At 41.4% G+C, this 24,581-nt stretch overlaps 13 protein-coding genes across 13 annotated transcripts; 6 read left to right on the top strand and 7 right to left on the bottom strand.

The window, feature by feature from the left end:
* Nucleotides 1-1,543: 1,543 nt before the first annotated feature.
* On the top strand, nt 1,544-2,886 carry EAE98_007313 (uncharacterized protein; the record flags this gene model as incomplete). The annotated part of the gene is made up of 8 exons (XM_038954936.1): nt 1,544-1,584; nt 1,668-1,737; nt 1,792-1,827; nt 1,883-2,015; nt 2,068-2,160; nt 2,211-2,267; nt 2,319-2,790; nt 2,850-2,886. The coding sequence occupies 8 exons, from the start codon at nt 1,544-1,546 to the stop codon at nt 2,884-2,886; spliced, it is 939 nt and encodes a 312-aa protein (XP_038808586.1).
* A 2,031-nt stretch (nt 2,887-4,917) lies between these two features.
* Nucleotides 4,918-5,388, top strand: EAE98_007314 (uncharacterized protein; the record flags this gene model as incomplete). Its single annotated transcript, XM_038954937.1, has 1 exon — nt 4,918-5,388. One exon carries the CDS (start codon nt 4,918-4,920, stop codon nt 5,386-5,388), a length of 471 nt encoding a protein of 156 aa, XP_038808587.1.
* A 2,053-nt stretch (nt 5,389-7,441) lies between these two features.
* On the top strand, nt 7,442-8,129 carry EAE98_007315 (uncharacterized protein; the record flags this gene model as incomplete). Its single annotated transcript, XM_038954938.1, has 2 exons — nt 7,442-7,483; nt 7,563-8,129. 2 exons carry the CDS (start codon nt 7,442-7,444, stop codon nt 8,127-8,129), a joined length of 609 nt encoding a protein of 202 aa, XP_038808588.1.
* Nucleotides 8,130-8,257: 128 nt separating this feature from the next.
* EAE98_007316 (uncharacterized protein) lies at nt 8,258-8,446 on the top strand (the record flags this gene model as incomplete). The annotated part of the gene is made up of 1 exon (XM_038954939.1): nt 8,258-8,446. The coding sequence occupies one exon, from the start codon at nt 8,258-8,260 to the stop codon at nt 8,444-8,446; it is 189 nt and encodes a 62-aa protein (XP_038808589.1).
* Nucleotides 8,447-9,281: 835 nt separating this feature from the next.
* Nucleotides 9,282-10,100, bottom strand: EAE98_007317 (uncharacterized protein; the record flags this gene model as incomplete). Its single annotated transcript, XM_038954940.1, has 1 exon — nt 9,282-10,100. The coding sequence occupies one exon, from the start codon at nt 10,098-10,100 to the stop codon at nt 9,282-9,284; it is 819 nt and encodes a 272-aa protein (XP_038808590.1).
* A 961-nt stretch (nt 10,101-11,061) lies between these two features.
* On the bottom strand, nt 11,062-11,733 carry EAE98_007318 (uncharacterized protein; the record flags this gene model as incomplete). Its single annotated transcript, XM_038954941.1, has 1 exon — nt 11,062-11,733. The coding sequence occupies one exon, from the start codon at nt 11,731-11,733 to the stop codon at nt 11,062-11,064; it is 672 nt and encodes a 223-aa protein (XP_038808591.1).
* Nucleotides 11,734-12,075: 342 nt separating this feature from the next.
* On the bottom strand, nt 12,076-12,942 carry EAE98_007319 (uncharacterized protein; the record flags this gene model as incomplete). Its single annotated transcript, XM_038954942.1, has 1 exon — nt 12,076-12,942. One exon carries the CDS (start codon nt 12,940-12,942, stop codon nt 12,076-12,078), a length of 867 nt encoding a protein of 288 aa, XP_038808592.1.
* Nucleotides 12,943-13,460: 518 nt separating this feature from the next.
* Nucleotides 13,461-14,081, bottom strand: EAE98_007320 (uncharacterized protein; the record flags this gene model as incomplete). The annotated part of the gene is made up of 1 exon (XM_038954943.1): nt 13,461-14,081. One exon carries the CDS (start codon nt 14,079-14,081, stop codon nt 13,461-13,463), a length of 621 nt encoding a protein of 206 aa, XP_038808593.1.
* A 951-nt stretch (nt 14,082-15,032) lies between these two features.
* EAE98_007321 (uncharacterized protein) lies at nt 15,033-16,358 on the top strand (the record flags this gene model as incomplete). Its single annotated transcript, XM_038954944.1, has 1 exon — nt 15,033-16,358. The coding sequence occupies one exon, from the start codon at nt 15,033-15,035 to the stop codon at nt 16,356-16,358; it is 1,326 nt and encodes a 441-aa protein (XP_038808594.1).
* A 243-nt stretch (nt 16,359-16,601) lies between these two features.
* On the bottom strand, nt 16,602-18,321 carry EAE98_007322 (uncharacterized protein). Its single transcript, XM_038954945.1, has 2 exons — nt 18,001-18,321; nt 16,602-17,939 (listed from the first exon to the last, which is right to left on the bottom strand). Exons 1-2 carry the CDS (start codon nt 18,193-18,195, stop codon nt 16,806-16,808), a joined length of 1,329 nt encoding a protein of 442 aa, XP_038808595.1. The 5' UTR covers nt 18,196-18,321; the 3' UTR covers nt 16,602-16,805.
* Nucleotides 18,322-19,535: 1,214 nt separating this feature from the next.
* EAE98_007323 (uncharacterized protein) lies at nt 19,536-19,757 on the top strand (the record flags this gene model as incomplete). Its single annotated transcript, XM_038954946.1, has 1 exon — nt 19,536-19,757. One exon carries the CDS (start codon nt 19,536-19,538, stop codon nt 19,755-19,757), a length of 222 nt encoding a protein of 73 aa, XP_038808596.1.
* Nucleotides 19,758-19,772: 15 nt separating this feature from the next.
* On the bottom strand, nt 19,773-21,562 carry EAE98_007324 (uncharacterized protein; the record flags this gene model as incomplete). Its single annotated transcript, XM_038954947.1, has 6 exons — nt 19,773-20,203; nt 20,257-20,455; nt 20,522-20,904; nt 20,957-21,031; nt 21,089-21,305; nt 21,368-21,562. 6 exons carry the CDS (start codon nt 21,560-21,562, stop codon nt 19,773-19,775), a joined length of 1,500 nt encoding a protein of 499 aa, XP_038808597.1.
* Nucleotides 21,563-24,027: 2,465 nt separating this feature from the next.
* Nucleotides 24,028-24,377, bottom strand: EAE98_007325 (uncharacterized protein; the record flags this gene model as incomplete). Its single annotated transcript, XM_038954948.1, has 3 exons — nt 24,028-24,222; nt 24,276-24,293; nt 24,351-24,377. The coding sequence occupies 3 exons, from the start codon at nt 24,375-24,377 to the stop codon at nt 24,028-24,030; spliced, it is 240 nt and encodes a 79-aa protein (XP_038808598.1).
* Between the last annotated feature and the right edge of the window lie 204 nt (nt 24,378-24,581).

A 24,581-nucleotide genomic window follows, 5' to 3' on the forward strand; every position in this document is an offset into this window, starting at 1 on the left:
CTGCATATGATTAAAAGGAATTGTTTCGCGCTGCTGCCATACGCCTGGCATATCCATTTCACGCAATGCTTGGGACAACGCAATCCAGTGATTAGAGGTTCCCTACAAAGTACTGAACAAGAAAAGAACTTCCTACCTTAAGATTGGGGACGACACAATTTCTCGGGCCGACCAACCACGGGATCGTCTGATAGCATGAATATCACGTGGCTGGGACTGTAATATTCAGGGATCGTGCTTGAGTTTGTTGCGCGCTTGCGCCTCTGACCGTTTTCTTTCTGCCGGTAAATGTATGTTCCTTTCATCCACATCTTGTTTGATGCGAACTGGATAGATGCGCGAGCTACGATAAGGGGAAATGCCCTAGGATTATCCAGATAGATGGTGGGGAGTGATTGAACTATCTCATGAATTTTAATTGTATTGCTAATCTGTACACACGTACTCGTATGTAATAGGAGTAATAGAGTAGTAGATAGCCATGTACCGAATAGCCGGATCGCTTCATGATTAGATTAGATGAGATGACTGTCTAGATGATTGTCTAGATGGTCCACGTTATCTAGCTGATTAATAGGTCGGTTCTACGAGTAGAAAAGAGACAGAAGAATCCGTCAGATACTCAGGTTCCTATAACAGTAATATCTACATAGCCGCAAGACCCGAATACTATTTATGAAGTTCCGGGTCATCTTTCTTGTCAGATAAAGCGGTAACTCCGTGGAACTGCTCAAGAAGCTTTCAGCCAACAGTGGGCAAGACAATAAGCAGAGAGTTCCGATCAAAGGCTGTAAAACTGCGAAAGCGGAGGTGGAATATAACAAAGAATTGGACTTTACGATGGCGATACGTAATATTCAAATATGTATTATCTTTCAATTGTTCTTTGCCGATGTAAATCAATGATCTTGAGGATTTCGATATGTAATCTAAATGAAAGACTTTCTTCAATTCGACTAAGTAACCTTAACCTACTGACAGAGAGTTTTCTTAATTCATGGTTGGTTCAAACATTTCTATCTGATTTTCTCGTTGTGATCGTCTACAAGGTACTTTGCTGTTTGCTTCAAAAGATCCAGCCAATTCCAACAGAGTTCCTTTGAGAATTCCTCTCTCTCCCTTTCAATTATTCTGTACAGTCTCTTGGTCCTATCGTACAAAAGCAATCAATCAAGCAATCAAGCTGTCTCAACTCTGTACAAAGCTACAGGTACCTCGGTCCCGGTTTTATTCCAAAGAAACCCCTGTTCAATTCGTATCTCGGATCTTTGGGGGAAACAAAAACACAGCATCACCACTTTTTTATTTTGTTTTCAACTAAAAATCGATATCTACCAATCAACCCGCCACCCCTCTTCCTTCCCCCCCTTCAACCACAACCACGACTTGATCGCAGAAAAAACTTCTATTAGATTAGAAGCTGTGCGATTTCCACACTGTGTATCTTTATCGACCAGCGACATTCATTGTTGATTCTACGGAAGTCGACAACCTGGCTCTTCAATCAGCTCAAGTTGGAGGAGGATCTGCGGCGTTAGCCCAAATGGCTAAGCCAGGCGGAGAACCTTTGGAGGAATATGATGAGTATGTGCTTATGGCGATGAGGGCAATTGGATTCTTGGTTTCATCGGGTCGCAGGCGCAAATCACTAATACCTTGTTGGCTAGATATGAATCTCTCCCACCAAATTTTTCGTTAATCCAGAATATGGCTGCGGGCGCCTTTGCCGGAATCGCGGTACGCTCTTCTAATCTACGGGATTCCTTGCATTCGATACTGATGGACCTATAGGAACATACTGTTATGTACCCGATCGATGCAATCAAGGTATACATGAATTGCCCCTCAGATGAAATTGAAAACCGATATTGATATGAGGCAGACCCGAATGCAAATTCTCAACCCTACCCCATCCGCAGTCTACAATGGTGTCATACAAGGAGGATATCGGATAGCTACCGGAGAGGGACTTTTCAGTCTATGGAGGGGCATGTCAAGTGTGGTTGTGGGAGCTGGTCAGTTTGGCTCGAATCGAACAAGCACGGAAGAATACTGATAGCGGCTTAGGACCTGCACACGCTGTTTATTTTGCTACTTATGAAGCTGTGAAGCACGTAATGGGAGGAAACCAAGCTGGTGTTCACCATCCTCTTGCTGCTGGTTGGTTTTTATAAAAGTCCAAGTTTTTCACATTTACTAATACTGAATAGCTACTAGTGGGGCTTGCGCAACCATTGCAAGTGATGCCCTCATGAACCCTTTCGATGGTATGATACGCATTTTACATCATTCTCTATTTTTTTGCTGACATTTTACAGTTATCAAACAGCGCATGCAAATGCACAACTCGAAAGTTATGTACAAATCAATGATGGATTGTGCTAGATACGTTTATCGAAGTGAAGGTCTTAGCGCATTCTATGTTTCTTATCCTACCACCCTATCCATGACAGTTCCTTTCACTGCTCTCCAATTCCTCGCATACGAATCGATGTCGACTTTCATGAACCCAACTAAAAAATACGACCCATGGACCCATTGTTCAGCTGGTGCGGTTGCAGGAGGTTTCGCGGCTGCTCTCACAACACCCATGGATGTGGTTAAGACTTTATTACAAACCAGAGGAACAGCGACTGATGCGGAATTAAGGAATGTCAGTGGTTTTGTGGAGGGATGCCGGGTCATTCATAGAAGAGCAGGATTCGGTGGTTTCTTCAAGGGTGTTAAACCAAGAGTGGTTACCACTATGCCTAGTACCGCTATTTGTTGGTCCGCATATGAGGCTTGCAAGTGAGTATTTTTATGATTTTGAATTTTGAATCTGGAATTAAAACTAACAAAAACACTAGGGCTTATTTCATCAGGCAAAACGATGCCGAACTTTGAATACTTTGGTTCAATATTCCCCTTAATGAGCGAAATCCGACTGCGGCTATGCGATACCTACCACACGAAGGCATTTTAGCCGGAAATAAAACTGCAATCACATGATATGATTCTGTGCTTGTGAAAGCGACTGAACACGATTTACACCAGTTGAGCTTTATATGATGTATTAACCTATCATGTCAAGCTTAACGTCAATGTTTGCGAGTAACGAATGGATCAGTACCGTCGGCCGATCTGTACATAGAACACCTTTTTCCTTTTCTCTTTCTTGCTTTTAGATCTCTTCGTTTTTTTGATGGTACATGATATGCATGCATGCATGGAAGTTTTTGATGGAATTCTTTGGGAAAAGTCATCGAACACAGGAGACATCATCGATGATATTGATGGGGATGTTTGTGGATGAACTTTGACTGGCGTTCATCTAGCGATGGATGGATATGCTAGGTGGGAGGGTGGATGGGGTTTAAAATGGATGGGAGTGGGTCGAAGAATACAGCTGGATGAAAATCAACTTTAGAATGAATGGTCGGTCTGGGTACTTACCCGATAGATTTATCGTGGAGTGTTGGCAGTGTGTATTTTTACCGAAAGAAAAATCAAGTGGAGTGAAGAGTGAAGAAAGGAAAGTACAAGACGAGAGAAAAATTTTCCCGCTGCGGCTCCAAATTGTGATGTGTGATGTGATCAGTGGAGATTGTGCGTGGGATTGTTGAAACAAAAATAGTTTGTTATGCCTTCGAGTGTGAAATCTTCAAGTGTGGAGGGTCCGGGGTTTCATTTGTTTGATATCAGAACTTTGCTTTTGATTCTTCAATCTCCAACAAAACATTGTAAGTATTCCTAAGATATACCAATCGATATATCAAGAGATGTTTCTAAGTCCATTCTTGGAGTGAGTGTCCCAACAGTCCGTACACCGACTGGTGGAACGGCGGAAGAGGAAAGGAGAATAGAAAATGTTCCATCCTCTTTCCTGAGTACACCTGCGGGGCGTAGAGGTGGAAGCGGAAGTGTGGAGTTACTGGAGAATAGGATGGATAAGTGTTTATTTTGGTGTTCCTAGTTCCTAGTGGACATATTGATGCTTAGCTGGGTGGGAAGGGGTGTGGGATATTTGTGCTTGGATGGTTAGATCATATCAAGGTAAGTGAAGTCAGGTTCGGTCAGGCTGGGTATGGGATAAAGAGGATTTACGGAAAAGCGATCATATATTGAGGGGGAAACAGATGGGTATTTGAAAGCGAGGAAGAGAAATTGGAGGTGGGAATTCGGGGTAGGGGGTCTAGTAGTTCGGGGTATCTATATATAAATGGCGGTGTTTGAGGTGTGGATAATGTGGTCTTCTTTGCGATCTTGAGGGGCTATAGTTGATGGATGGCGTTAATATTTTATTTGGAAACGTTCACTCACTGTTTATCTTTTTATTTATTTTTTGTGATTTTATCACACTTTTCCCTTTTTACCACATAAGACTGTGATTTATATGAGTCGATGTGAAAATGTGGCTAGTAGCTATATATCCCGAATGACTAGGCGAATAAACAAAGCATCTTCCTTCTTGAATTCGAATCTAGTTGAATTTGCCCATCTTTAGAAAAGAGCGAATCTTGTGGATTATGATACTCGGGGGATAGAACTAATGGGTTAGGGATCATCCATATTGAATGTGTATAAGTTCTGTTGATTCGAAGGTTGGCCTTAAGATAGAAGAGTGGAATAACGTAAAATGGACTCATTCATACCTACTTACGACTATGAATCGAGCCAAGGATGACCTGACGATATTGTTACCGAAATTCACATGTCTGAGACTCATTGCGCATGCATTTTTTGTTTACTTAAGGGTTTACTCTCCTTTTATTCATGCTCTTGATTTCACTTCTCTTATCCACGTCAAGATTAAAAAATTTCCTCAACATTAACATCAAATCAAAATCGACGTCAAATCAATTCCAATATTCAATTCGATATACAAGCTGGAGCCAAATAAAGTTCAAAGTATTGCCGAACCCACCAAATCGAAAAATGTCATCTCACTCGCGTTCAAGCTCCGTCCAGACGCACTCCAGTTCAGGCGCCGGCTCGGATCGAATGTTCTTCAGAGTAGACTCAAGCCAAGCTTCTACCAGATCAGGCTCAAGTCGTTCGTCGGTGAGCTCAAATCCGAGTCGAGTATTCTCTAACCCAGGCTCGAGCCGTTCGTCAGTGAGCTCATACTCAAGCCGCACATCTGGCAGCTCGGTCTCAAGTCAAGAGTCTTATGGCTCAAACTCAAGCGGAAGGTCATCCAATTCAGGCTCGATCCAATCAACGGATGACGGATTAGAACCTCTCATGAATGGCTGGTCTGGACCGCGGTTTAAGCAACGTTCACGCGTAAAAGCATATGCTGATATGATGAGTGATCAAATGGAAAGGACGGCTAAGGCAGAGAGAAAAATTCAGTCGGAGATGAGGAAGAAGGCAGGTTATTACATTGAGGATCCTAAGGCATAATGTGTATTTGTGAAGGATAATGGAAGGTATTTAGACCTGGAAACTAGAAATCGATGATATTACATAACCTCCAGATCTCGAGTCATCTGCTGGGTGTTGTTTAAAGAATTGTGAGATCGATTCATAGATGTCGATTTAACTAGTGACTTGACTTTATGACTGTGTATACTGACTGAACTAGTTCCAAGAATCATAGATTTATGATTATTCATATCAGAAGAAGATGCGTAACGAGGACTCATGAATCTCTCAGCATTCGTTTACTAAAGGGTTGAGTTCCCGCTTGTTCGTACCCGCCGATTCTACTTCTCTTTATCCTTGACATCAATATCAAACTTCTCAATAAACATTCAGATCGATAATCGAACCAACACTCGAAAGACTTCAACACACCCATCTTCAAAACACATTACAATATCCACCTCAGCATCGCATCAGAACCAAAACCAACGTCGGATTAATATTAAAGCAACTCGAAAGTCATCATCTAGGCCGATTTCAAGATAAAAATACGATCCACTCCAACCGACCTCGGATACTCTTCAGATACAAATTTTTGCTATCCAGTTTTAGCTCAAAGATGTCTTCCAAAACAGACCAAGCAAAGGCAGACTCGAGAACCCAGGTTCAAGGAGGAGAAAGAGCTCCTACCCAGGAACACGGTGAGGTGGAGGTAAAGAAAGAAGAGAAAAAGGTCGGAGAGGGAAGGAGTATGATAAGAGATATTGGAAGTCGTGGCAGTGGAGGTAAAAACAGGCATAAAAATATGGTAGATAAAGACAGAGCGAAAAGTCTCAGAGCTAATATCTACGAGGATAGGAATCACTTAGACAAGAAGTATGAAAAGAACCTAGGTGGAGAGCAAAAGAGGTAATATACATAAGGAAAGGATGGTGATTGTTGAGAGAAAGGCAAAGGAAATAGAGGAACAAGAGGACCGTGAAGAGAGAAAGCATTTTCAGAGACAGCGCCGGGGTTATTGAGCCTCTGAGTAATGGGTATGGGAGTAGCTTGAATGCACTTACGGAGCAGCTGTGAACAATATTTAGACCTAGGAAATTTACATCGATGATATTACATAAACTGAATTCTTCATGCCATCTTTTGAGTGATGCTCAGAAGATTATTGGAGCAAGTCAGGGCTCTCTCGATGATCTTGCAACTACTCACATTAAATATGAGTGTAGAAGGTTCGTGGATTCATGATTCCTCATATTGAGAATGCGTTCCAGAACGAACCTACAGAAGGAGCAGTAAAGAATGAAGAAATGAGATTGTTGCTAAATAATATACTGCTTCGATTTCATTCGTTCACTTAATGAATCATTAGAATCATTAGAATCATTAGAATCATTAGAATCATTAGAATCATTAGAATCATTAGAATCATTAGAATCATTAGAATCATTAGAATCATTAGAATCATTAGAATCATTAGAATCATTAGAATCATTAGAATCATTAGAATCGTTACTACTAACCTAAAATAACACTAATTCAAAAACACTTAACTGAACTTTTGATTACCTTTACAAGCATCATTCTTACTTCTAATATTCTTTCAAATTAAAATAAGCAGGACTTTCTTAGTATTTTAGACTTAGATATTACTCCATTTATATTTTATATGAATATTGTATGTTGAAAGTAGTCAGTTTCCGCGGGAGGGAGCTATGGCCTAATTGGTACTAGCGCCAATTTACAAGGTAGTCACGCCTTACGAAGGGCACAACTGGTGAACCATATTCCAGCTCTCTTTAGTCAAACAACAACACGATAAACTATACCCACAACTCAACCAATTAATTTCCCACTGCAACCATATTTCAATGTTGTATTGTTTATTGAATATCCCACAATGGTGCCACAATAGTGGTGAATGGTTCGATCAGCGTTGATCTGATCTTACTTGTTGGAGGATCTTTCTTTCAAATTTGGTTCTGGACGTTAGAGATTTCTCAGAACGCAGATCAGTCGTCTTCACGAGCATATTTTATAATCTCTATATATCTTGGTGGAAGTTCTTTGATAAATACTGTATTCGGTATAATCAATGCTGGATGGAACCTCGAGAGAAAATTGGCACTTTCAGCAAGTATTTGCTCTATATTTTTTCCGGTTGTATTCTCTTTGTGCGATTTGTTAAGACCAGTACATAAAACTTCGGTCTGGAGAAAGTGGGAACCTCCAAAGACACAAGCAAAACCGAAAACCCCAGAGAGGAAGGAGCGGGAGGAGGAGGAGCGGGAGAAGGAGGAGCGGGAGAAGGAGGAGCGGGAGAAGGAGGAGCGGGAGAAGGAGAAACGGGAGACGTAGAAACGGGAGACGTAGAAGTAGGAGACGGGGGAGTAGGAGACGGGGGAGTGGGAGACGGAGGAGTGGGAAACGGAGGAGTGGGAAACGGAGAAATGAAAGACAGAGGAGTGGGAAAAGAAGGAATGGGAGCAAAAGAAACGGGAGACAGAGAAGTGGGAAACAGAGGAGTGGGAGAAGGAGGAGTAGGAATGGGAGAAGTGGGAGACAGAGAAATAGAAGACAGAGGAGTGGGAGAAGGAGAAGTAGGAGAAAGAAGAATGGGAGCGGGAAACGAAGAAGTGGGAGACGGAGGAATGAGAAAAAGAGGAATGGGAACAGGAGACAGAAGAATAGGAAATAGAAAAGCAAAAGACGGAGAAGTGAAAGATGGAAAAGTGAAAGATAGAGAAGTAGAAACGGGAGACGGAGAAGTGGGAGATGAATGATTGATTCTATCTTTTTCTACTTAAAGTACGGCTTCTTTCGATCTTTATTTCTTTTCTTACATCTACATATCAACATTCGATATTCGATCGACAACTTCGAACTTCACACCAAGGAGGAGCTGCTTAATATGTCAAGTTACCAACCTCAAGCCCGGTATTCTTTTAACTGCCAAGACAAGGAAGTAGAAGAATATCTCGTACATACGATTATGGAAATCCACGTAGCCAAAGTCTCATCGGAGGAGAGGATCAGCCATATCAATACCACCACAGATATGCCTATCCCACTAGCGAAGGATCAGTTCAAGAGACCGTAGCCCAAGAAACCCAAAGAATTGGATTTAGAATAGCTGGGGGGAAAGATGTGTATAACAGATATTTGAGAAGTGGAAGTCAGATAGATAATATTGGATCTGGAACGGGCGACTTTTCAAGAATGAGCATGTCATACGGTACACCGGTGAGGGATACGTGGGCAAGAGATATTTGGGAAAGTGAAATGGGAAAGCAAAATGATTTAGGGGGAAGGAAAGATATCTATTAGAGGGTAGGATAGACAGGCAGGTATCCGATTTGATGAAGCTATAGCGAACAAAGCGAGGTTGGAGATAAAGAACCAGTGGAAATCAAGGGGCAGTGATTGTTCTTTAGGCCTATGAATCAAAAGCGTTGATGTTACACAATTGTGTCTATGATCATACAACTACAAAAATTGACTTGTGAATATCTCTTGACATATCGGATGGGATATCTTGAAACTTATTCCAATCATTTATTAGATGTGAAAAAATCAAAGTATAAGTTTTGATATCAAACAATTGAAGAATGAATTTTTTAATTTTTTTGGAAGTTGGGAAGTGTCCCGTCAATCCATGTACCCACTAATGGTTTAAATGATTGCAAAGTCATTATATACTAACAAATAGCTTCCTGGAAATCATCTCATGACTGTCGAAGTTATTGTATATATGATTCACAAATGAATAGAGCAAAAAATGGAGGTCAAAGGCTCAAGAATAAGGGAAAAGATTGTATAGTTGTAATATCATCGATTTATTATCCAAGACTAACTGCCATTTCTCAATTCCATCATTCATTCTTTAACACAGTACTTGTTGCTCTCCATTACATGTTCAACCCCCTTCATTGCGTTTAAATACGATGCTCTTCCGCATTTTCAAATCTCATGTAGCGATCCAACGATCTTGTCCTGGTCCGAAAAATGGCTATTGACCTTCGCCATTCCAAAATTTCATCACTGTCTACTATGGGTCGTTCTGGAGGACAAGCTATTGCCCATGGATAATCAAGCTCTTTGGAATCCCCCCTGAGACACAGAAGCTCGTTCAAATTTGAATCGTAATCATAGAATTGGTAATGCGACAAAAAATAGCGAGAAGGTCGGCATGCATAGCGTTCTGGAATGCGTAGAGCCCAATGAGAGCTTGGTGTCACACACGTCACAGATAGAGAAGTTTGTTCCTCGGGCTGACTGAGGGGTACCAAATCAGAATCATATCGTTGACGATGAGTTTCATGATGCTCATGATGATGACGTGTGTTGTTCGGATATACAAAAATGGGATGAGATGGTGGTGATGGTGATGGTGAACGGGATCGGTATTGACTCTCGCGTTGATTATTGGGCGCAGGTTCCTCATCCGACTGCAATGTTGCCGTAGACCACGTATCGCTGTCAGCGGGTTCCTGGTCTGTGTATTGATCTTCTTCTTCAATGATCTGAGTTTCGAGTTCGATGGACAAAGCTTGAGACGTGGTATTTGATCCTCGATCAGCGAATGGAGCTCGGGCTGGGTGATGATTATTTACTCCATGGAATGACGTGCTAGATGGGCCGTCAGGAAACATAAAATCCTCAGAGAAATCGTCAATTTGCACGATGGCCCTTTGCTCTTTGGGTTCTCGAGGAGTCTCTTTTAGATTTGTTTGTCCATTTGGATTACGCGTCATTGTATTGGTATGGTATGGTATTGATGTGGATTCTGGATGTTGATGAAAAGTTCTGATTTTGATGGTTGTTGTTAATGAAGAGAAGCAGAAATCAACAGCATCTGGAGGGATGCTGAACGCTTAAGTGAACAAAAGCCAAAAGATTTATGACTCCGCAAACTGTGTATACATCAAGTATGAATAATCGAAACTGATGAAGTCATATATACTTCACTGTTGCAACAAGCACAAATGTGTAATATCAATGACTCGAATTTCTATGACTGATCTCCTGATTTCGTCACATCATCTCGTACCTTTTTCACATATCCATTTCTTCTGCTTCTACCACTTCTTCCTCATCGGCTCTTTGTTTTCATTTCTTGTCCTTTCATTGCTCTGTCTCCGTCTTCGTGTTTTCCACCGCCTAGTTTTTTGCGCCTCGAGCTTCTGGTTGATAAACTGCGTTAAATATCTAATTTGATATTGATGGTCGAAAGTGTTGATCTTGATGAAGAAATTTGAGGTTGAGGGAGAGAAATGCAAATCAATGACTTTAATACACTCAATTTCATAGTTAGCTTCTAGAATGTGGTTTTGTAGTCTTATAATCTTTTTGATGAAAACAATCACGCATAAACTTCTAATTTTATTAATATAATTTTGAAATCAAAAACCTCTGAAATACGATTGAAATTTTGATTCGGGGTTTCTGCTACACGGTTATACACACAAATTTGTAACATCAATGCTTTTGATTCATAATCTTAAAGACTATTCAACACTCCCAAATATCCACCAATTCGATATTCCTAATTCTACCTTATTTGTTATGCCCTCCTATCAAATGAAACATTCCCCCCCGTTTTACATCATTTTGCCTTCCCATTCCACTTTCTCATGCACCTCTTGTCAGCACACTGTCTGATATGCTTAACCTATCCCTATCATGCCTTCAAATTTTTCTTTATATCTCTCCAGCTTAGCTACTCAAGAATCTTCTGTACGCATCATTTCCTTCAGCTGTTCTAAACCTAGGTATTTGAGCTCCCCGAGCATCAGTATATTGATCTGGTCTCGCAGTACTCGTGTAATCATTTCTATGGTGCATAGATGGCAAGCCGGGATTCGTTTGAAATCTAGTGGCCGGTGTAAAAGTACTTTGACTCCGGAAAGCTGAGTAAGGGGGCGAAGAGGGAGGACTTTGACGGCTAATTCTAATACGTGGTGGAGGCGGTGGAGGCGGTGATGGAGAGGGGGTTCGATACCGACGTTGTGTAGCATAAGCTGCGGATGAAAATGGCCGTTCTCCTGGCTGCCTGATGTGTAAAGAGTTCGGTTGTCTTCCATACTGTCGTTGATCAGATGTATAGCGGGGGAGATTGCGCTCGGCACTTCTAGAAGAAGTAGGAACTGATCCATAGTCACGTCTTCTTTCTCGAAATTGAGCATCTGACTCGCCACTTGACGGACGAAATCTAGTGCCATAATTTGGAACGGTAGATGTAGGTCGCTGGCTTGTATATTGTCCATCTCTCCATTGAACTGGATGGTAGTTATCCTCAATGTCTGTGATATCTTCTACCTCAAAGTTGTCATCACGACGAGGCTGGAATTCGGCCTGTGTTTGATATCTTTCTATGGCGTTAGACATTCTCCAATTTTTACCGGTATTTTTTAGTGCTGGTTTGATCTGGTCTCCACTCAAACGATTGGGAAAGTTGTTACCAAGTGTTGATTCTTAAATCTGATGTTGAATGTTGATGCAGTTTGATTGTTGTTGATAAAAAGAGGGAAAGCAAAACAGAAAATCAGAAGAGAAGGAATCCTTAAATGAACAAAACTTCATGCAGTGTGTGAGTTCTCAAAGTTCAAGATTGATAAGAATGAATGGAAATGATTCAGGAAATGACTGAAAAATTGTAAAGTGATAATATCATCGATTCTGATTCCTAAGCCTAACAACTATTCATCATCCCCCTAGTTTCTTGTTTCATTACACTCCTAGACACCTGCTAATAGTATCCCAGCCCTGTGATTCATTTCTATCCTCCACTGACCTCGCTGTTGTCTTTCCCACTATCCAAATTCTCCCTGTTACCCTCCTGCCTTCCCCTTGCAGTTTTCTTTTTCGGAATGAAATTTCCAATCCACTAAAATCCATCTCCATTACTCCTATATCTTCTTCCCGAGTCTCCATTAAGTTTGTCTGGTTTAATTCCTTATTCCCAGAGTTTTCATAGCTGGTAAACGGATCACCTCTATCGAACCTCTTATCTGCAGCTTTCTGGGCACCTTTGCGAACACTATACGGAGCTGATTTTGAACGTCTATGCCGTAAAGATGATGAACCCGGGTACATTTGGCTTCCACGGGATGTAAGAAGGGAATGAAGTTCTTTGACGACTGGAGTAGGAGTAACCGGTGCCACAACAATTGTAGGGGGAGGTAATTGGGACGTCGGGACTGGATATCGAGGTGGTGCATTCTCGTGATGTTTGACTTTAGTGTGTGTATTACAGGCGGTATGAAGTTTTTGCACACGGTTTGAAGACAAAAGCGCTGTATCTCGCTGATTTCTGGCTCTTGGCCTTGAGCTGTTAGACCGAATCTGGTTATTACGCTTAGGAAGAAGTAAGTGTTGTCCAGGCGTGATTTGTTCAGGTCGAGCCATGGAATACGAGCTAGTAGATAGAGCATAGTTCCCGTACCCGCGGCCACTTGGGGATGGACTGGGCGGATCCTCTTGTCTTTCTCGCCAACCGCCTTGTTGTGGTGGATCCATTCCTACGGAGCCTCGACTTTCTCTCGCTTCAATACGGCTTTCAGGATTATTTCCTGTGAACTCCCAGGCGCCAGACATGTCTCGGTTGCGTTGTTTATTATTGTTTGAAGGTAGTTTGAGCTGTGACGCTACAATATCCAGGTTCAAATCAAAAACTTAAAGTTAGTGAAGTTGTGAGGTTGGAATGGGTGAAGAAAAGCAGACCATAAATTTTGGACAATCTGCGCTCTTAAGTAGCTAGAATCTACTTAGTCTATGAGTCCCTGGATTGCATTTTGAGAATCATGGTAAAAGAAATTGCATGATTCGGTAAAATCTGCAAATGATGACTCGAGAAAATGACTCAAAACCTGACTCGAAAGAGCTTTTAAGGATGGGAAGTTGTAATGTCATCGATTTTTGAGTTCTAGGTCTAAGTATTATGTATGATTCCTTTATGAATGTATTCCTGTCATATTCCTCAATCCCTGAGATCAATATCCTCAACTCGCCATCTATCACTCGCTTCATGATTTGCTCTTCTGATAACGCCGCAGCTCTTATTCCATGTGTCTTGCTGATTAATCAAATTTTCCTGTTAATTAATACCTATATCCTTATCTTGTCCTTCTCTCATAATATTCCGCACGCCTATGAGTCGCTTGATTGTACCTCGCGCTTGCACCTGCACTGGGTCTGTCTGTTCTGGCAAAAATGATGTTTTTTGGATAATTTTGATCCGGCTTCAGATGCGCATTGAGACTGTAAACTGCATCCCTTTCATTATTACAATAAAATTGGAAGTAGTAATATGACAGCATCTTAGCGGAGGGAGGTGGAATGCGTGTTGCATCAATCGTGGTAGGATGGTGTGGAAGCGAATGCGTCGCACCAGAATTCGTATATCGAGTCGTTCTCACATGGACGCCAATGTTTACAGGTTGAGGATGGTACGCTGGTGTTGTATGTCGGGAGGATGAGGGTGCGAAACCATACCCAGAATTTTGGGAAGGATGATATGGTGGATCTATTCCGTATCCCTGCTGCGCACGTATAGATCGAGTGCCATGTTGCGTACCGTATCTAGTTTCACTCGAAGCATGCGGATATTGAGATTGAACATCAGGAATAGAGTCATATGGATCGATGTAGACAGGTCCTGAGCCTCGATGCGGCTGATCTTCTCCCACCATGGGACTTAGACTACGCGGATTTCCATGATCATATGTGCGAGACATTCTTCGACCTGTTCCTTGTCTTGGTAGGTAAATGAATGCCGAAATTGAGTTTGATGACCGGACAATTCTTAAACGGCTTGGTTTTGGTGTGAACTTTGATATTGTTGATCGAAGATTGAATTTTGATGTAGAGGTTCGAAATTGAAATGGAGATTGAAAAAAGTCGAGCTTTAAGTAGCCAAAAGCTATGTATTTTATGAGCCATTGAAGCTCATATTCAACATGAGTAATCATGAATACATGAACATTTTATAGTCTTTTTACGGTAATAACCCCATATAACAGCATTTCATGTATTAGTACCTCGATTAGTAAAAATGATATTTGGGGTCTAGTATGTACTAGTTCAGATTGTTTTATTTCTTCAAATAGTGATTTCCTAGTCCTACTAAAATAATGATATTTGGGTTTAAAAAGAGAAGAAAATGAGGCTTCTTGGATGAATTTTCATTTTGTGAATCTTTTGAATCTTTTGAATCTTTTGAATCTTTTGAATCTTTTGAATCTTTTGAATCTTTTGAATCTTTTGAATCTTTTGAATCTTTTGAATCTTTTGAATCTTTTGAATCTTTTGAATCTTTTGAATCTTTTGAATCTTTTGAATCTTTTGAATCTTTTGAATCTTTTGAATCTTTTGAATCTTTTGAATCTTTTGAATCTTTTGAATCTTTTGAATCTTTTGAATCTTTTGAATCTTTTGAATCTTTTCATTAATTGAACTCTAGTCATTTCATGTCGAACTTAATGAAACGGAATCATTACTCATTTCAATAGTATATGAATCTCAAGGCTCAGAAATTTTGCCCTCGATTTGGATACTTAAACGCTCAACTCCCCATTATTTTCCAGCTTTGCTTTTTCCTTCTCTTTTGAACTTCAGCATCAAGAGTTCCATCGAAAACAAGACTTTCAAAATCAACCATAACATCAAAGCCAGTATTCAAGCAAAACATGCCTACAGTAGAAGAGTCCTTCAGGCCTAAGGGTGGAGGCCATCCAAAATCAGTACAATCTGCAGCCTCAATAGTGCCAACTACGAGATCCAAATCATCCACACATCGATCTTCTAAAAGTTCGGCAGCCTCAAGCGTGTCAGATACGAGATCAAAATCGACCAAACATCGATCTTCTAAAAGTGCAACAACTTCACCCAGACGACTTACACCTCAAGATCCGAAGACTCAAACAACCAATACACTTGTGGATGACTATAACAAGAGAAGACGACCCGGCGCTACCGGCACGCATGCACAATCCAGCAGTGGATCTGTAGCTTCAAGTAAGCCGGGCCGACTAGCGAGGCTTCTCAAGGGCCTTTCCAGCAGCGGTAAGGGTTCGGATAGCCAGAATAGAGCCCTCGGATCAGCAGCTTCCAGCTCTAAAGCTCCTGCCTCTGTGCATGCGTCCGAACGTGGACCCGTGGCTTCCAGTAACACGCATCTACAAAGATTATCAGGCGCTCCTGAATTCCCGAATGATCAAAACGCCCGTATAGAATCATGGCGCAAAGCTGTAGTTCCATATAAACATGAACAACAAGCTTTGGTGCCATTTGAGCAACCGAGAAATTCGGCATCTACAATCAAATATCCACAGCCCGATAACCGTGTAGTTTTGTTTAAGCCATCTGAAGAAGCTGCATCCTGCAGCGCTCTAGTTTTGCATAGAACAAAGGAAAACCAACAATCTTCATCCGTCCTGCGACGTGACGATCACGCAACTCGAGTCGCACGTAAACATCACGCCAAATCGAGATCGGAATATAGTCAATCGCGTTCTGGCAAGTCATCCGGAAGTTCCCGTGCTATGAGTATAGATGGAAATCGCAGTGAGAGGCAAGAACGACCGCGACCAAGACATTCCTCTCATAGGTCCAGCATTCGACCTGGAAATCCACCTCCACCACCTCCTCCGCCTCCACAATTTCAAGGTCCTCGGGCTCCGGATCAACCTCCACCAGAACCAACATCTGCTCCAAGATATAGAGGAAAAGCGCCACCAAGACCGCTATGTGAATCTTGCATACCACAATCTCACACAGAGCATCTACAGAGACCACCACCTCCTTTGCCTTGCACATCACCCATTTATTATCCACAAGATGGAATTTCAGAATTTGAAAGAGAAAAATTAGTTACAACGCAAAGGCTTGTTGAAGCTACTGAGCAACTTCGTGTGGAAATGGAGAGACACAACGATAACGCAGAAGCTATGTGCCATCAGACCCCCATGTACTTTGGTGGATTTTCGTTTCTTCCAACCTTTAATAATCAGTGAGAGGTGGTTAGGTTAGTTATGCTAAGATGTATTGTGGAGGAATAGGATTTCATATACCCGAAGGAAGGAATAGGATAAGAAGACCTGTGTTTTAAAAGTTACAATCGATGATATTTTATACCCAATTGCACTTGCCACACGAGCTCATGTGATACTTCAATACATTCATAGTCCATTTCGAATTCATTTTAAAATGTAGACGCAAACCTCAACTTGAGGGTCCAAAGTAAAATATTTGTATTCTTTTCGTATAATTCTGCCACTTGATATTAGGTATATTGTATCCTATAACCCTTATGCGATATACAAATGCAGACCCGTCAATAGCATTTAAGATATCATAACCATGACCTTCATACCATGTAACTCCCATTTTCATTTCCATTCCAAATTCCCCCCTAATTTGTACAAACCCTTCGACAAAAGGTAGATCAGTAGTCAAACCGCTCAATCATCATCGCTACTCTCCTCACTACCCAGAAATGCCAAATCATTCTTTCTTCTAGCCCTAACAGAAACCTCCATGTCCTCATCATCGTCATCATCCTCACTCTCTTCGTCATCATTTTTAGTACTGCCGCTCTTGCTTTTGTCATCATCATCATCATCATCACTGATCTCACTCTTCTTCTTGTCCTCTTTAACACCACTCCCACTTCTTCTAGAACTTCTTCCCATTCCCCATGCTTTCTCGCCCTCCTTTACTGCTTCCAAGTCTGCCTGTAATTCCCTCATCTCCTTAATTTCTCTGGCTCTGCCTTCGCTAAAACGTCCAGTCATACCAATCTCCGTCAGCATGTTCTTTAAGTGCTTGATTTTCTCATTTTCTGTTTCATATTTCTTCAGTTCGAAAGCCCAAATTTTGCGAATTCCACACTTGACAAGTTGCGATTGAAGTGTTTTAATCAACTGTTCGTTGGGTGTAAGTTCTGCCGTGGTCTTGGCCTTCGCGGCTTTAGGTTTCGCAGTCTTTGTTGTTTTAGAGGGCTTGGACGAAGTAGATTTGGACTTTTTGGCACGAGATTTAGTGGTTAAAGGTCCATCGAGAACGACAGACATGGCAGAGGAGTCAGATTCGTTGCCCGCGGCGTCTTCTGTTTTTGGGAGAGAGGATAAGGATGAATCGCGGATCTTTGGAGACGAGGGTTTAGGAGATTTTGCCTCGGGTTGAGTGATCGATTCAATATCGGATAATTCAGAGCCAGAAGTTACCGCCTCTTTCGCTACTGGTTTCTTAGTCTTCTTGGATGCTACCTCATCTTCATTGTCGCCGATTTCATCATCTGAATCAGCTTTGGCAGTCTTGTGAACTTGCTTCTTTGGTTTCGCTTTTGGCTCGTCTTCGCTCATTTCGGAACCAATATCTGATAACTCTGATTCCGCAGGCTCGGAAAGTTCGGATTCAGAAACGGGAGTTTTCTCTTTCTTTTGTCTCTTTGGAGGGGGTGCCTTCTTTTCGGCAGAAGATCGTTTCGTTGGCTTCGCAGCAGGTGTAGCTTTTTTGGCAGGGGTTTTCTTGATATTCTTTGCCTTCACAGGCTCTTCCTCTTCCTCTTCTTCATCTCCTTGCATCAATTTGTCCTGCAGTTGATGATTAGGATTGATTGTTAAACCCAATAGCTGTAACTCAGAGTGAACTTACAACTTCGCCCTTAATAATTCCCTTGCTTTTTTCCTTCCACTTCCCTTCATTCAAGAAACCATCCCCCAATTCGTATTCTTCTTCTACTTTTGTTCTAATGAATCGTACACTTAATTTATCTTTCTCGTCGCTGTGAAATACATCGCGAACAGTCTTGGAGAGTGCGCTCGTCAAAGCTTTATCGGAAAGTGGCATTTTGTATACAGAGATGGAATTATGACGTGAGCATATGATAATGAAGGATGGTAAAATTCAGATTGGATTCTACCAGCTTGAAAGACTAGAAAGAATTCCTTCAATAATTCTGATCAAATCGCGTCGCGTGTGTATGGAGCTTTTGGATCGTCATTCAGTGAGCGTTGAAGTAGGGATCATGAACACTTTAAGTAGAAGGCGGTGGATGGCAGAAATTGTTAGCTAGAAAAGTTAGTATTGACCACTGCCTAGTACCTAGATACCTAGCAGCCTGGGTACTCTAGATTTGCAGACACCTTACCTTCTTCAAAATGCTGATAGTATAGTTCTTCAATGAAGAAAGATCTCTTTATCTACCCCTATTATGAACTCAAGGGGATACATATACTTTGTTTTAGAAACGTGGAGAGGATCTTTCACAACCGAATCTGGATCATCTGTCGGGTTATTCATACCGGGTGTGCCTTTGCGACAACGTAGCTAACTTTCTTTCGAACCGTCTAGGCCTGAATCATATCGCGATTTACCTAACAAAGACATTATCAGGTTTTTAATCTAGGGGTCTGTCTGCCTCAAGAACTTAGATGCCTTTTTCATACACCCTGCATTCTTGAGATGGCCCTGCAGCTCGGATAGCGAATCGCTTCCGAGCCATGGTAATCTTTGAGATATCATTTTGAATCAAAAGCTCAGCGTATGGCATTTCTTGGAACTGCTCTTCGTTACCCTTTAAATCATCGAACATGGCCCAGTCGCACCGAAATCTTGCCACCAGTAAGGAAACCATCATGTGACTAGGTAATATCCCCCTACAAGGCTTGTCAAGTCTTCTCTTTGGACAGGACGGTCGATGGGATTCTACAAGTGACATAATGTGGTATCCCAAGGCTTGAACTGGGTCTACGAGTATTGATGGTTTGGAATTCACTTGGCAATTAACTACCTTGGGAGTTTCTTGTTCACCAGCCTAATCATGCACAGACTGACAGCGAAAGAAAGAGCTCGAATCATAAACATGGGTAGTAATGGTTATATTTCCTCCCTGTTCTGTTTCGAAGACTACAACATCGAGGGATACACTTTGAGAGGAATCAAAGCCCCGAAGCACTCTACGAAGCCCATGGACCACCGTGGCTTGTTGGTTTCCCTCTCACAATTGCATATGGGCAGAGCAAAATAGCGACCGCCCTATAGTATGCACAGCTCTCTGAACTTGTCAAAAGGAGGGATCATAGTTGTCTGTGTTCGTCCAGGATGTCTGTTCTCTTTTCCGCTCAAAAAGCACTTGCCCAGGTGGTGCTGACATCTCAATAACCATAGACACAAATTCATGGAGACATATGCCGAGAGAAAGTGCTGAGCAGCTCTTCACTATGCTGCCCATGAAGACTCAAGGTCAAGGTGTCAATGCAACCTTGGTTGCAGCTCTTAACCTCAAGGTTGCAGGTAAACATTCCTCCATTATACGAATCTACAGAATTCAAAAACCATTGACTTACGGTTCGTGTCTTAATGTCTTCAAATGTCTCTTCCGAAAATTGCCAAATTTGGCCGACTCTTAGTTTATTCAACCTTATTTATACCAACTTCCTCAAAAGTATTTCCTGCTTCACACACGGCATAATCCCTGCATTCCAGTAGACATTTTCTGGTCTTCTCACTCCCTCTGGAAACTTCAATTCGTATCCCTCCAATATTGATCCTAGAACAAGTTTGATCACGGCCCCCGCGTACCATCTTCCAGGACATGTTTGTCTTCCATTTCCCCAAGCTAGATTACCAGGTTCTATGCCTGTGAATTCTTGGAGAGGATTGGGAGTGCCTGTCTGTGTTTGGGCGAGCGATTGGTAGAAGCGAGAGGGGTTGAATGTGGAGGGGGAGGAGGGTCCGGTGTAGTATGTGGGATCTCGAGATAGTGAGGAGGCAGCCATGGATATGAAGGTTCCTCTTGGGAGATGCAGGCCGGTAGAGAGGGTGTGCGGCGTAAGGACTATGCGGTCGAATGAGACTAGAGGGACTTGTTAGTAACATAGTATGTCCAAGTGGTTGAGATACACGTACGAGCATTAGGTTGATTATATCGCATAGATTCTTTCATGAAACTATCCAATTTCCTCAATTTGCCCATGCCGGAAATTTTCCATAATCCATTATCTTCTTCCAAGGCACCTTTGATTTCAGCACGCAAGTCAGGGATGTAGGTGGGTCTCTCGCAGAGATCATATAGTGTATGGACTGCAACCATTGTAGAGGTGTGTAGCTATTTGGTGCCTGGTTAGCTTGTAAAATGAACGATTAAAAACTGGAACGGAAATTAGGAACTAACTGCAGCAGAATTCAAGACTAAAAGCTTCAAAATGATATCCTTTGGATTGACAACTTCCGATGTTGAGATGAGAAATCCTAATAGATCATTGGCTTCATAGCCTGTCTTTTGTCTCTCCTGTATAGCTGGTCCTAAAATTTCAAGTGCCTTTGCAAGAATAGCATCCATGCGACTTTCAGGCGCTAGTATTCCTCGTAAACATGGCCGCAGTACACGAGGATATGGACGAAGTGTATTGGCGATGAAAACCACTTCATTCAAATATGCAGAGATGGTGTCAAGCCAATCTTGATCGCGGGAAAGCGGAAGGCCAACAAAAACTCGTGAGGATACTGCGAGAATCATTGAGTATACAAATGCGTACGTGGATACTGGTGTGTAATCTAGATTTGATAGTAAGACATATGATGATTTTTAACAAGTATGTTCACTAACCTCTCGAATTGCAATGTGATAGAGATTTAGCCATCGCAAATGAAAGTTCTGACGCCATATCTGGTATAAATTGAGCTGTGATGAATTTTAGCCTTGGTTTTTGATTACAGAAGCTTGATCTGTTACACTTACGCAAATTCTGGGTAAGTTGCACTCTGCAAACGTCAGAGTGATGGCGACTCTTTAGAATAATATCTACACCACTAAATCGGCCCAACCATCTCTCTATGAGAGCAGTAGACTGATCGAGCTTTGTTTGTGGTAACATTCTTAGTTCTGCGAGGAGCTTATGAGGGAGGATGAGGCGTTCCATATCCTCCGTTTGAACAATGAAGGCCTCATCTTTATACTATGTGGCGTCTGATCAGCTTGTTTTATCCTGGAACGTTTGAATATACAATAAGACCATACCTTATGATATCCTTCGTCCACGATATGGTGTCCGTTAAGTACAAATTCTCTCTTAGCAGCAGTGCGGGTAAAGTTCCAGAAGCCTGCCTTTTTGCCAACTCTTGGGATGTCAGGAAACCGTAGTTTGCGAGGTGAGGTTAATACAAGTAAGATCGTGAGAGCAAAAATGCCAGAGAGAAAAATCGTAAGAGACATTGTTTGTAATACACCGATTTTCCTTTGAGTTGGCAGGTCGCAGTGGAGAATAGTATCAATGATAGAAAAGGTGAGAAAATTATATTCTTGGATTTCTGATTTAATAATACTGACTAGAGTACGTGGACTTCATATGAATGTTTCAACCCAAAATAATTTTTGACTTTAATATTCACTATCTAATCTTTTAAATCTTTTAAATCTTTTAAATCTTTTAAATCTTTTAAATCTTTTAAATCTTTTAAATCTTTTAAATCTTTTAAATCTTTTAAATCTTTTAAATCTTTTAAATCTTTTAAATCTTTTAAATCTTTTAAATCTTTTAAATCTTTTAAATCTTTTAAATCTTTTAAATCTTTTAAATCTTTTAAATTTAAATTTCAATTTAGGATTTTTTAAATAATTATTTTTAATATCAATAATCTTTTTTTATTTTAATATTTTTTTATCATAAATTTTATTAAAAATCTTAATTAATAATTTTTAAATTCAAAAAACATTTTATATTGAAAATCTATATGAAATACTATAACTGACATTGTTTAAGATATCTATATTATGATTATAGTATATTATCAATTAATCTTATAGCGTTTTCATACGCTATTAATCATTACTTCAGCTCAGCTTACTGCGTATTCACTCGTAGACAAATTCAATCAGTGACATGGGTACCTATTGTACAGGTTGAAGCAGGTTGAAACGAAAATAGATAGCTAGTACCAGACCAAATCGAGGTTTCTTTTGTGTTCCTACGATCCCCCTCAACCTCTGTGACCGCGCAAATCCCTCTGCCTACCAAAAGCTTCATCCTTGGTTGACCACACGAATCAAATCTCTCACATCCCCTTTCCCACCTTTTGCATCCCCAACATAAACCCGCAACACCGCCTCCCAAAAACATACGACCATAGACTGAAGAGAATTGGGCATCCCGTCCGCTCTGCCATACACAAGCTTCAGATCGGTAGATTAGTAGTTGGGTGGGTGACCACCAGCGAATCCCTACTGTTGTATGTTTTTATCTTTTTTGATCCCTTCGTGATGGTAGGAGCAGTTTTGATGAGTTTGTGACAAATTTAAGGAGAGGGATGCGGGCAGGAGAGCTACACGTTTTTTATCTTTTCTACGTGAAAGACATGATCAGTTTATCCTATCCCCTAGGTACATGATCAACATTTTGCTCCTATGAATGTGGACTTCAAACTGGTGCTGCGTTCGAGACGAGTCCAGAGGGGAACACGCAGTTGTTACACAAAGAACGTAGGTAATCGCAGTTATTCAAATCGATTCTGAATCAACGTTGTTGTCGTTAGATGGTGTGTGGATCTGATATAATTAAACTCAATATCTATATACTCTAGTGGAGTTGCGCAGAAGAAGTTACTAGTACCTCAGATACAATAACGGCCGTTCTGACCCGCATGAATCAATGGACAGTCCATCGCACACACTCTTTTCCGTAGAATTCCCACATCCACCAGTTACTTTTAGGTAACTAAACAGCTAGCTCTACCTCTCAAAGAAATGTAGACCATAATATATGGACCATCGCTTCCACGTCCCACATGATGGTGCGGCGACAGAAAGCCACGGTGAGTAATCGGTCTATGTTCAATCTTCTTGCACTTAAATAGATCACACACCATAAAATATTGGTGTGAGCCTGCGTATGGCAAGTGTTTCTTCCCCCTGTATCCCTCTAAACCTGAACAACATAAGAAATGACCTACCGTTTCTTGCCAACAAGCCGAAGAGAAGTTCATGTCATTGAGCTATGCACGAGTAACATCTCCAACGGAAGCTAGGTCGTTTTGGAGCATCAGATGAAGCTTGGCTATTGCTTCTCGAATGGCGAACAGTCGCACCTGAATTTAATCCCTCACACGTCGGACCAAATGATGAGCGTTATCCTATGAGGCCCTTCGCTATTCAACATTCGGGATTATGCAGGGCGATGCTGTGAAAATGAACACTACTTATCGACAGGCCACAAGTTGGTATATAGGTACTTGACAACAGGTTAAGAGCTCGAAAGCAACCTCAGGTCGAAGTAAAGAGGAGTCAAAAGACGCAGAATGTGTGAGCACACAATACCAGTCCAGCGCATTGAAAGCATAGGAGCGAATAGAAAAGTGTAGGCCAATTTGCTATTCGGACGGAATGAGAGCCAAGTGACACGAAGAAACAGTCTCAGAGCCCAATTTAATGTCCGGTGGAATATCGAAAGGCCAAGTGTTTGCCTGAACTGAAAATGTATCGTTTGTCGCAGAAGATAAGGAGATAGGAAAAAAGGAGAAGTAATTATATTGTATAATTGTGTACTTTAATGCGGAAAGTATAGAGTGTTTCCACAAACGCCGTGAAATGCATGTTCGCCGTTCGTTCAAAGTCATTGACCCAACTCCCTTTATAATCGTGAAAACAGTGCGAGCATATCCTGCTACACCGCAATTATATATCAACTATTTTCTAGGTGGCGATTTGCCCCAGAACTGCTCTTTGATTTCGTCCTTGAAGTATTTAACGAATCGACTGTTCTTTTCAGGGTCGTCGATATTGGTTCCTCCCATTTCGGAGGGGTCTTTACCATGACGAGCTTCGTGAACTCTTTTGTGAACGTTGCGGACTGCACTGTGAAAAGTAGGACTTCTTAGGAGCTGGGTACATGTTAACAATAGGGACTCGATATCGATGCATTTGAAATACGAACTCGTGCGACTGCCCACGCCTGAATTAATTGTTAGCAAGAATAACAAAAGTACTATGCGTGGAATGGCATTTTTACCTCAAAGGCTGCTAACCATAATGGCATATTTGTTAGACTCGAATTATCATGATCAATTCTACACCAGGTAGAAATGTTGAGTAAAAATCTATGATGAGAGTTGAAGGCGAAAATCTTTCACCAAGTCGACTCGGCTAATAAGACAGCAGTTGATTAGTCAACAATTAGTCATTGAAATGCCAATTGAAACATGACCTACCTACACGTGCTTACCACGCTTGCCTCGTCTCC

This window comes from Botrytis deweyae (genome assembly GCF_014898535.1).
Source record: "Botrytis deweyae strain B1 chromosome Unknown BDEW_017, whole genome shotgun sequence".
Classification (NCBI taxonomy): Eukaryota; Fungi; Ascomycota; class Leotiomycetes; order Helotiales; family Sclerotiniaceae; genus Botrytis; species Botrytis deweyae.

What these genes read in the sequence shown, in the direction of transcription:
- EAE98_007322 (XM_038954945.1), bottom strand. Translation starts at nt 18,195, where the DNA reads ATGCCACTTTCCGATAAAGCTTTGACGAGCGCACTCTCCAAGACTGTT. An exon ending in GAATTATTAAGGGCGAAGTT is followed by an intron (nt 17,940 to 18,000) that starts GTAAGTTCACTC and finishes CATCAACTGCAG; the next exon opens with GACAAATTGATGCAAGGAGA.